General features: G+C 44.5%; 1 protein-coding gene across 1 annotated transcript in view; it reads right to left on the minus strand.

Annotated features, from left to right (window-relative positions):
- Positions 1 to 12,413, minus strand: part of adgrv1 (adhesion G protein-coupled receptor V1) — a 513,902-nt gene that overhangs the window by 304,589 nt on the left and 196,900 nt on the right. Inside the window, exons 38-41 of the mRNA XM_061980535.1 lie at positions 8,910 to 9,040; positions 8,730 to 8,829; positions 8,472 to 8,651; positions 8,234 to 8,397 (exon numbers count right to left, since the gene is read on the minus strand). Coding sequence (XP_061836519.1) covers positions 8,234 to 8,397; positions 8,472 to 8,651; positions 8,730 to 8,829; positions 8,910 to 9,040 — 575 coding nt within the window. The remainder of the gene's footprint in view (positions 1 to 8,233; positions 8,398 to 8,471; positions 8,652 to 8,729; positions 8,830 to 8,909; positions 9,041 to 12,413) is intronic.

The following is a 12,413-nucleotide window of genomic DNA, read 5'->3' on the forward strand; positions in this document are numbered from 1 at the left end:
GTTTATATACAGGTAAAAGCCAGTAAATTAGAATATTTTGAAAAACTTGATTTATTTCAGTAATTGCATTCAAAAGGTGTAACTTGTACATTATATTTATTCATTGCACACAGACTGATGCATTCAAATGTTTATTTCATTTAATTTTGATGATTTGAAGTGGCAACAAATGAAAATCCAAAATTCCGTGTGTCACAAAATTAGAATATTACTTAAGGCTAATACAAAAAAGGGATTTTTAGAAATGTTGGCCAACTGAAAAGTATGAAAATGAAAAATATGAGCATGTACAATACTCAATACTTGGTTGGAGCTCCTTTTGCCTCAATTACTGCGTTAATGCGGCGTGGCATGGAGTCGATGAGTTTCTGGCACTGCTCAGGTGTTATGAGAGCCCAGGTTGCTCTGATAGTGGCCTTCAACTCTTCTGCGTTTTTGGGTCTGGCATTCTGCATCTTCCTTTTCACAATACCCCACAGATTTTCTATGGGGCTAAGGTCAGGGGAGTTGGCGGGCCAATTTAGAACAGAAATACCATGGTCCGTAAACCAGGCACGGGGAGATTTTGCGCTGTGTGCAGGCGCCAAGTCCTGTTGGAACTTGAAATCTCCATCTCCATAGAGCAGGTCAGCAGCAGGAAGCATGAAGTGCTCTAAAACTTGCTGGTAGACGGCTGCGTTGACCCTGGATCTCAGGAAAGAGAGTGGACCGACACCAGCAGATGACATGGCACCCCAAACCATCACTGATGGTGGAAACTTTACACTAGACTTCAGGCAACGTGGATCCGGTGCCTCTCCTGTCTTCCTCCAGACTCTGGGACCTCGATTTCCAAAGGAAATGCAAAATTTGCATGGTTGGGTGATGGTTTGGGGTGCCATGTCATCTGCTGGTGTCGGTCCACTCTGTTTCCTGAGATCCAGGGTCAACGCAGCCGTCTACCAGCAAGTTTTAGAGCACTTCATGCTTCCTGCTGCTGACCTGCTCTATGGAGATGGAGATTTCAAGTTCCAACAGGACTTGGCGCCTGCACACAGCGCAAAATCTACCCGTGCCTGGTTTACGGACCATGGTATTTCTGTTCTAAATTGGCCCGCCAACTCCCCTGACCTTAGCCCCATAGAAAATCTGTGGGGTATTGTGAAAAGGAAGATGCAGAATGCCAGACCCAAAAACGCAGAAGAGTTGAAGGCCACTATCAGAGCAACCTGGGCTCTCATAACACCTGAGCAGTGCCAGAAACTCATCGACTCCATGCCACGCCGCATTAACGCAGTAATTGAGGCAAAAGGAGCTCCAACCAAGTATTGAGTATTGTACATGCTCATATTTTTCATTCTTTTCAGTTGGCCAACATTTCTAAAAATCCCTTTTTTGTATTAGCCTTAAGTAATATTCTAATTTTGTGACACACGGAATTTTGGATTTTCATTTTCATTTGTTGCCACTTCAAATCATCAAAATTAAATGAAATAAACATTTGAATGCATCAGTCTGTGTGCAATGAATAAATATAATGTACAAGTTACACCTTTTGAATGCAATTACTGAAATAAATCAAGTTTTTCTAAATATTCTAATTTACTGGCTTTTACCTGTATATGTGTATATATATATATATATATATATATACATATATATATATACACACACACAATATATATATACATATATATATATATTGTGTATATATATATATATATATATCCATCCATCCATCTTCTTCCGCTTATCCGAGGTCGGGTCGCGGGGGCAGCAGCCTAAGCAGGGAAGCCCAGACTTCCCTCTCCCCAGCCACATCGTCCAGCTCCTCCCGGGGGATCCCGAGGCGTTCCCAGGCCAGCCGGGAGACATAGTCTTCCCAACGTGTCCTGGGTCTTCCTCGTGGCCTCCTACCGGTCGGACGTGCCCTAAACACCTCCTTAGGGAGGCGCTCGGGTGGCATCCTGACCAGATGCCCGAACCACCTCATCTGGCTCCTCTCGATGTGGAGGAGCAGCGGCTTTACTTTGAGCTCCCCCCGGATGGCAGAGCTTCTCACCCTATCTCTAAGGGAGAGCCCCGCCACCCGGCGGAGGAAACTCATTTCGGCCGCTTGTACCCGTGATCTTGTCCTTTCGGTCATAACCCAAAGCTCATGACCATAGGTGAGGATGGGAACGTAGATCGACCGGTAAATTGAGAGCTTTGCCTTCCGGCTCAGCTCCTTCTTCACCACAACAGATCGATACAGCGTCCGCATTACTGAAGACGCCGCACCGATCCGCCTGTCGATCTCACGATCCACTCTTCCCTCACTCGTGAACAAGACTCCGAGGTACTTGAACTCCTCCACTTGGGGCAAGATCTCCTCCCCAACCCGGAGATGGCACTCCACCCTTTTCCGGGCGAGAACCATGGACTCGGACTTGGAGGTGCTGATTCTCATCCCAGTCGCTTCACACTCAGCTGCGAACCGATCCAGTGAGAGCTGAAGATCCTGGCCAGATGAAGCCATCAGGACCAAATCATCTGCAAAAAGCAGAGACCTAATCCTGCAGCCACCAAACCGGATCCCCTCAACGTCTTTACTGCGCCTAGAAATTCTGTCCATAAAAGTTATGAACAGAATCGGTGACAAAGGGCAGCCTTGGCGGAGTCCAACCCTCACCGGAAACGTGTCCGACTTACTGCCGGCAATGCGAACCAAGCTCTGACACTGATCATACAGGGAGCGGACCGCCACAATCAGACAGTCCGAAACCCCATACTCTCTGAGCACTCCCCACAGGACTTCCCGAGGGACACGGTCGAATGCCTTCTCCAAGTCCACAAAGCACATGTAGACTGGTTGGGCAAACTCCCATGCACCCTCAAGGACCCTGCCGAGAGTATAGAGCTGGTCCACAGTTCCACGACCAGGACGAAAACCACACTGTTCCTCCTGAATCCGAGGTTCGACTATCCGGCGTAGCCTCCTCTCCAGTACACCTGAATAGACCTTACCGGGAAGGCTGAGGAGTGTGATCCCACGATAGTTAGAACACACCCTCCGGTTCCCCTTTTTAAAAAGAGGAACCACCACCCCGGTCTGCCAATCCAGAGGTACTGCCCCCGATGTCCACGCGATGCTGCAGAGTCTTGTCAACCAAGACAGCCCTACAGCATCCAGAGCCTTAAGGAACTCCGGGCGGATCTCATCCACCCCCGGGGCCTTGCCACCGAGGAGCTTTTTAACTACCTCAGCAACCTCAGCCCCAGAAATAGGAGAGCCCACCACAGATTCCCCAGGCACTGCTTCCTCATAGGAAGACGTGTTGGTGGGATTGAGGAGGTCTTCGAAGTATTCCCTCCACCGATCCACAACTTCCGCAGTCGAGGTCAGCAGAACACCATCTGCACCATACACGGTGTTGGTAGTGCACTGCTTCCCCTTCCTGAGGCGGCGGATGGTGGTCCAGAATCGCTTCGAAGCCGTCCGGAAGTCGTTTTCCATGGCTTCCCCGAACTCCTCCCATGTCCGAGTTTTTGCCCCCGCGACCGCTGAAGCCGCACACCGCTTGGCCTGTCGGTACCTGTCCGCTGCCTCAGGAGTCCCATGAGCCAAAAGAACCCGATAGGACTCCTTCTTCAGCTTGACGGCATCCCTCACCGCCGGTGTCCACCAACGGGTTCTAGGATTACCGCCACGACAGGCACCAACTACCTTGCGGCCACAGCTCCAATCAGCCGCCCCGACAATAGAGGTGCGGAACATGGTCCACTCGGACTCAATGTCCAGCACCTCCCTCGTGACATGTTCAAAGTTCTTCCGGAGGTGGGAATTGAAACTCTCTCTGACAGGAGACTCTGCCAGACGTTCCCAGCAAACCCTCACAATGCGTTTGGGCCTGCCAGGTCTGTCCGGCATCCTCCCCCACCATCGCAGCCAACTCACCACCAGGTGGTGATCGGTAGAAAGCTCCGCCCCTCTCTTCACCCGAGTGTCCAAAACATGAGGCCGCAAATCCGATGATACAACTACAAAGTCGATCATAGAACTGCGGCCTAGGGTGTCCTGGTGCCAAGTGCACATATGGACACCCTTATGCTTGAACATGGTGTTCGTTATGGACAATCCGTGACAGGCACAAAAGTCCAATAACAAAACACCACTTGGGTTCAGATCCGGGCGGCCATTCTTCCCAATCACGCCTCTCCAGGTTTCACTGTCGTTGCCAATATGAGCGTTGAAGTCCCCCAGTAGAACGAGGGAATCACCCGGGGGAGCACTCTCAAGTACTCCCCCGAGTGAATCCAAAAAGGGTGGGTACTCTGAGCTGCTGTTTGGCGCGTAAGCGCAAACAACAGTCAGGACCCGTCCCCCCACCCGAAGGCGGAGGGAAGCTACCCTCTCGTCCACCGGATTGAACTCCAACATGCAGGCTCTGAGCCGGGGGGCAACAAGAATTGCCACCCCAGCCCGTCGCCTCTCACTGCTGGCAACGCCAGAGTGGAAGAGAGTCCAGCCCCTCTCGAGAGAACTGGTTCCAGAGCCCTTGCTGTGCGTCGAGGTGAGTCCGACTATATCCAACCGGAACTTCTCTACCTCGCGCACTAGCTCAGGCTCCTTCCCCCCCAGCGAGGTGACGTTCCACGTCCCAAGAGCTAGCTTCTGTAGCCGAGGATCAGACCGCCAAGTGCCCTGCCTTCGGCTACCGCCCATCTCACATCGCACCCGACCTCTATGGCCCCTGCTATGGGTGGTGAGCCCATTGGAGGGGGGACTCACGTTGCCTCTTCGGGCTGTGCCCGGCCGGGCCCCATGGGGACAGGCCCGGCCACCAGGCGCTCGCCATCGTGCCCCAACTCCGGGCCTGGCTCCGGAGGGGGGCCCCGGTGACCCGCGTCCGGGCGAGGGAAATCTGAGTCTCGGTTCTTGCATTTCCATAGAAGTCTATATATATATATATATATATATATATATATATATATATATATATATATATATATATATATATATATATATATGTATATATATATATATATATATATAAACATGTATATATACATACACGCACATACATAAAACATACATAAAAACATGTATATATACATACACGCACATATATACATATATGTATACATATATACACATATGTATACATATATACACATATGTATTTTTTCTTAATAGATTTTGGATTTTTTTTAGTCGATTAAGAATCGTTACAAATAAGAATCGCAAGCAATTCATAAATCGATTTTTTTGACACCCCTACTATAAACTACTGCCATTGCAACTGCATGCAAAGTCTACTATATAGTACTTGCAAATGGGATTTAGAAGTGTAAGAAAACAAAATTCATTATCATTCTTACTTAATTATCAAACAATTACCACATGAATAAAAAGTAAAGTATCAAAAATTGGTACCTTAGCTGTTCAAATGTGGAAGCAACACACACATGCCAAGTTAACTTTCAGTTTCGTAATACCACTGATTTTCCCTTCTGATCCGTTACCGAGTAAAACTCAGGCTGGTATCGGCGATACTATACTATACCGATACTTTGTACAAATATACCTAATGTGTCTGGTAAAGTTTAAAAAGTATTTCAAGTTTTGCTGCCCTTGGGGGATCACCTTCAAACAGTATAAAATTGAAACAAATGATGGCGTTATTCTGCACTGACTGCGTTATCGATGTGTACGGGTGGACATTTTGATATTTTGTGAAAAAAAATTCTGAAAACAGACAAATATCACATATAGACAGACATGACATACTGTTTCCATATGAGTTGGGAAATTGTGTTAGATGTAAATATAAACGGAATACAATGATTTGCAAATCATTTTCAACCCATATTCAGTTGAATATGCTACAAAGACAACATATTTGATGTTCAAACTGATAAACTTTTTTTTTTTTGCAAATAATCATTAACTTTAGAATTTGATGCCAGCAACACATGACAAAGAAGTTGGGAAAGGTGGCAATAAATACTGCTAAAGTTGAGGAATGCTCATCAAACACTTATTTGGAACATCCCACAGGTGTGCAGGCTAATTGGGAACAGGTGGGTGCCATGATTGGGTATAAAAACAGCTTCCCAAAAAAGGCTCAGTCTTTCACAGTCTGGTCTTTCACAAGAAAGGATGGGGCGAGGTACACCCCTTTGTCCACAACTGCGTGAGCAAATAGTCAAAGAGTTTAAGAACAACGTTTCTCAAAGTGCAATTGCATGAAATTTAGGGATTTCAACATCTACGGTCCATAATATCATCAAAAGGTTCAGAGAATCTGGAGAAATCACTCCACGTAAGCGGCATGGCCGGAAACCAACATTGAATGACCGTGACCTTCGATCCTTCAGATGGCACTGTATGAATCTCTAAAGGATATCACCACATGGGCTCAGGAACACTTCAGAAAACCACTGTCACTAAATACAGTTTGTTGCTACATCTGTAAGTGCAAGTTAAAGCTCTACTATGCAAAGCGAAAGCCATTTATCAACAACATCCAGAAACGCCGCCGGCTTCTCTGGGCCCGAGATCATCTAAGATGGACTCATGCAAAGTGGAAAAGTGTTCTGTGGTCTGACGAGTCCACATTTTAAATTGTTTTTGGAAATATTCAACATTGTGTCATCCGGACCAAAGGGGAAGCGAACCATCCAGACTGTTTTCGACGCAAAGTTCAAAAGCCAGCATCTGTGATGGTATGGGGGTGCATTAGTGCCCAAGGCATGGGTAACTTACACATCTGTGAAGGCACCATTGATGCTGAAAGGTACATACAGGTTTTGGAACAACATATGCTGCCATCTAAGCGCCGTCTTTTTCATGGACGCCCCTGCTTATTTCGGCAAGACAATGCCAAGCCACATTCAGCACGTGTCACAACAGCGTGGCTTTGTAAAAAAAGAGTGCGGGTACTTTACTGGCCCGCCTGCAGTCCAGACCTGTCTCCCATCGAAAATGTGTGGCGCATTATGAAGCGTAAAATACAACTCTTAATACACACAAACTGTGTGTTTTAATACATTTGATTAATACACACAGCTGTATTAATCAAAAGGTTAATACAGCTGGCTTCTCTTTCTTCTCCTCCATTTATCTGCTTTCTTTTGTATTTCAAGTTATCATTACATATATGTATTGTTGCATTTGAACAATTTTATTGTTGATAATGGAGGTAAATTATTGGTATTGTTCATTATCAATAGCGCTATTTCTATTGGTATTTGTATTGCTCCATTTGTAGTGTAATAATGTTCATTGTCATTTCTGTATTATTATTTATTTCACTAACTGCTTCTCTGCTTTCACTTTTACCATCATATTTGTACATATCCTATTTGCTGATGTTGTTCTATTGTTGTTGCTGTTTTGTTTGCTGTTGTTGTTGTTGTCTCTCTGTCTTATCCCCCTCTTGTCCCCACAATTTCCCCCTTTGTCTTCCTTTTTTTTCTCTTTCTATCCCCTCCTGCTCTGGCCCGGCTGCACCAAATGATAAATACATTTAATAAAGTCAAATACAAATAAGGCAACAAGAGAAGTATCGCACACTTCTCTTTTGTAAAGTACATTTGTCATTTGTACAGCCGATATGGGCATCTAGATCAACTATATGAATTGCCTGAGAAGCCGGACAGGCCAAAAAAAAATATATATATATATATATATATATATATATATATAAAATATCGATATTTTGATTTAAGAACCGATATCAGAGCATAATGAACTGGTGTCGGCGGTATCGATATTTGAGCAAGATGGACATATGCACATGTGGAGAGCGACCAATTTAAGAGACCGCTCGGTCCCAGCGCTGGTCTTGCTTCTGTTTGTAATCGCTCCGTTTTTGTAGAATAAATTGTTAAACATCAATTCTAGTCACCTCGCTTTACTCAGACAGCCTTAGAATTAAATAATCTGCCATGACCGTGCCCTTCATAGGAAGGATCCCTATATAACCTAGGGGACGGCGTGGCGTGGTTGGGAGAGTGGCCGTGCCAGCAACCTGAGGGTTCCTGGTTCGATCCCCACCTTCTACCAACCTCGTTATGTCTGTTGTGTCCTTAAGCAAGACACTTCACCCTTGCTCCTGATGGGTCATGGTTAGGGCCTTGCATGGCAGCTCCCGCCATCAGTGTGTGAATGTGTGTGTGAATGGTTGAATGTGGAAATAGTGTCAAAGCGCTTTGAGTACCTTAAAAAGGTAGAAAAGTACTATACAAGTATAACCCATTTACCATTTACCTCCAATATGGTGACAGGGATGGCCACAGACGTCTGACCCTCCTGAAGGATCACAAAGCCACTTCCAGCTCGGAAGTCTTGTCCTGGCTCGGCAAGAGCTCCTTCTACTTGGGAAAGGTCCTGCAGGGAACCTTTGAGAACCTCATATGTCACATTCACAGCTCCTGAGAAAGAACATTTTAGGGGTCGCGTCAAATTATTCAGCAGCGGACTGGACCAGGCTGAACTCGTATCTCACCTGAGGCTCCAAACTCCCTGTTGATGTAGACGTTCACGGTGTGCTCTCGCTCCTCCGTGGTCACCTTGAGGGATGACGGCGCTACGCTCAACAAGCCGAACGGTTCGTCGCTGGTGTCCACCGTCAGCACCGCCTCACTTCCTTGAACGTCAAGACTGGCATGTCCTGGCACGGCGACGCCTTCAGCAGAAAAAAACGCCAAAATGAATACTACGTTTTTAATTGGTCCGTGTGGAACAGTGGAAGCAGATGTTTCACCAAAGGTTTGGATGTTGGTCAAGGAAACGACGTATTCATCCTTGTCCTCTGGTGTGACATCATCAACAAGCTGCAGAACCAGTGTGTATGTCAGCTCTCCCTGTGCAAAATGACGGAAAACCAGAAATTTGCTTTAATTTGCCTTGACACAGGTCATATGCCCTCGTCTTGTGTTTTTACCTCAGTAAATAAAAGTCCGCCGGAAGTACGAGTGAAGGTCCGGTCTACCAGGGGACCTTGTATCACCCAGTCCACCGTGAGATTACCCAGACCCGGGGCCGTCCTCAAAACTAACAAGGACAGCTTTTCACCTGTAACACAAAAACAATTTAGTTCAATCAATCCAAACTAACTAAACTAGGTGTGTCCAAACTTTTTTGACTTGGGAGCCGCATCGGGCCCTTGTCATTTGCCGTAAGCCCTAAAAAATTGACCAACATCCGCAGCATGAACATGCCGTGACCGCCCTTGACTTTTTACTAGGGATCAATCAATCAATCAAAGTTTATTTATATAGCCCTTAATCACGAGTGTCTCAAAGGGCTGCACAAGCCACAACGACATCTTCGGCTCAGATCCCACATCAGGGCAAGAAAAATCTCGACCCAATGGGATGACAATGAGAAACCTTGGAGGGGACCGCAGATGTGGGGGACCCCCCCTCCCCCCCCAGGCGACCGGTGCAATGAACGTCGAGTGGATCTAGCATAATATTGTGAGAGTCCAGTCCATAGTGGATCTAACATAATAGTGTGAGAGTCCAGTCCATAGTGGATCTAACATAATAGTGAGAGTCCAGTCCATAGTGGATCTAACATAATATTGTGAGAGTCCAGTCCATAGTGGATCTAACATAATAGTGTGAGAGTCCAGTCCATAGTGGATCTAACAAAATAGTGTGAGTCCAGTCCATAGTGGATCTAACATAATATTGTGAGAGTCCAGTCCATAGTGGATCTAACATAATAGTGTGAGAGTCCAGTCCATAGTGGATCTAACATAATAGTGAGAGTCCAGTCCATAGTGATTCTAACATAATAGTGAGAGTCCAGTCCATAGTGGATCTAACATAATATTGTGAGAGTCCAGTCCATAGTGGATCTAACATAATATTGTGAGAGTCCAGTCCATAGTGGATCTAACATAATAGTGTGAGAGTCCAGTCCATAGTGGATCTAACATAATAATGAGAGTCCAGTCCATACTGGATATAACATAATATTGTGAGAGTCCAGTCCATAGTGGATCTAACATAATAGTGTGAGAGTCCAGTCCATAGTGGATCTAACAAAATAGTGTGAGTCCAGTCCATAGTGGATCTAACATAATATTGTGAGAGTCCAGTCCATAGTGGATCTAACATAATAGTGTGAGAGTCCAGTCCATAGTGGATCTAACATAATAGTGAGAGTCCAGTCCATAGTGGATCTAACATAATAGTGAGAGTCCAGTCCATAGTGGATCTAACATAATAGAGTGAGAGTCCAGTCCATAGTTGATCTAGCATAATAGCGTGAGAGTCCAGTCCATAGTGGATCTAACATAATAGTGAGAGTCCAGTCCATAGTGGATCTAACATAATAGTGAGAGTCCAGTCCATAGTGGATCTAACATAATATTGTGAGAGTCCAGTCCATAGTGGATCTAACGTTATAGTGTGAGAGTCCAGTCCATAGTGGATCTAACATAATAGTGAGAGTCCAGTCCATAGTGGGGCCAGCAGGAGATCATCTTGAGCGGAGAACGGTAAACAGTATAATGATAATTCGCGATGAATTATTGGTTAGTAACACCGTCTAATTTTTTTAATTACCGAAAACCCGTCATTTATTCATGCATTCAAGCGCATGCGCACTAGCGTCGTTTGGCTTGGTAATCATGGCGGACTAAACTACACGGTATCTCCCGGATTTCCCCTCGGAGTAAACGGAGCCAAGCGCTTGGTTTAACGTCATTTTCCCCTCGCTTCCCGTCGTGTGTTTAAGAGCGCACTGCTGTGTTTAGATGGAGACAGGTGTGGACAATATTGGAGACACTTGTCCCCACACTAAAAGTATACAGCGAAGGAGAAAACTATTTTCTGTTGATTTTATTTTCGCCATACAGCGTTCATCAGCTGATGTGACTGAGAGTTAATGAGGTGAGGAAACATGCAGCAGGCGATGTGTCGCAAACGTTGTCCCAACTTGTTTATAGTCTTTACTTTGTTTACTGGGATGTTCACTCATACTTTATTTAACTGCAAACTGGATCAGTGTTCAAATAACATCAATACTAGCTAAAATGTTTTGTCATCTCATCAAATTGAACGCAGGCTGTGAAGATTATGTATTATGAGGTGTGAGAGGTGTCACTCTTTGTTTTTGTTGTTGTTGGCCAAACTGATGTACTGATAGGAGGCGTTGGAGAAGAACAAAGCTTGTTTATTAGACTTCATCTTCATTAGCCAAACTGCTTTGTCTTTTATATTGATATCAAAAAGTTGTTTTACATTACTTGTGTTTTTTTCAGGTCACAAAGGTATTGCTTCAAAAAACATTCATGTGACACATCATTTTGTTAATGTATTATTGTGTATAGTTAATTCCTATATGACATATTTCTGCTCAAACTCTTATATGCACATATATATATATATATATATATATATATATATATATATATATATATATATATATATATATATATTGTGTATGTGTATATATATATATATATATATATATATATATATATATATGCATGCTTTGGAGCCCTTGCATCAAAATAAATTAATGTTTGCCTTGGTGCCCTTCCAACTAGTCTTGGTGCCCTAAAATATGAGCCCTCCTTTAAGGCAACACTTGCCTTGACCTTAAAAAGTTCAAATTCGACGCCTGTATATACTATATTAATATAATGGATATATAATTGGATATTAAGAGTATATGAAAGTTCGACTCCTACCTTGTTTACTTCCGTGACGACCTTCTTAAGGTTTTGCAATCAATTAGAAATATCAAGCAGCTAAAATGCGCCAAACATGGATACGTGTGGAGAGTGTTTCCCATTATGCTTTGTAATGGATTTAGATGGGTGTTATTTTAAATAGTTTATGGTTCAAGTTCAGTGAGCAGGTTGTGTTATGTGTGTTGCCTTTTTGTGTTAGCTCATGACTAGGGAAGGTTGTTTGCATTGGGTCATATAAGTAAATGCTCCACACACTTCCCATCAGAGCATAACTCAAGGTCGTTGACCAGAGTTTCTCAAATCGTCAACTATATGGCGACTTAATAGCAGCATCAAAATTATCAGACTATTTAAATGAATTTCCCTGTGGGTAATATTTTCCTGATTAAACACATGACGTCTCACGGGCCAAATTGAGGACATCGGGCTGTGGTTTGGACACCCCTGAACTAAACTAACATTAGACCTAGTTGGGAAAAATCGACCGATATGTTTATTTTCAGGCCTGATGCTGATAATTAGTGGTCAAGGAGGCTGATAAACATTTGGAGCTGATATGTTTTTACTATTATGTTGGATCCACTATGGACTGGACTCTCACAATACAATATGTCAGACCCACTCGACATCCACTGCATTCGGTCTCCCCTAGGGGGGGGGGGGGGTTACCCACATATGTGGGGTTACCCACATATGCGGTCTTTTCCAAGGTTTTTCATAGTCATTCACATCGACGTC

Source organism: Nerophis lumbriciformis, linkage group LG20, assembly GCF_033978685.3.
Source record: "Nerophis lumbriciformis linkage group LG20, RoL_Nlum_v2.1, whole genome shotgun sequence".
Lineage (NCBI taxonomy): Eukaryota > Metazoa > Chordata > Actinopteri > Syngnathiformes > Syngnathidae > Nerophis > Nerophis lumbriciformis.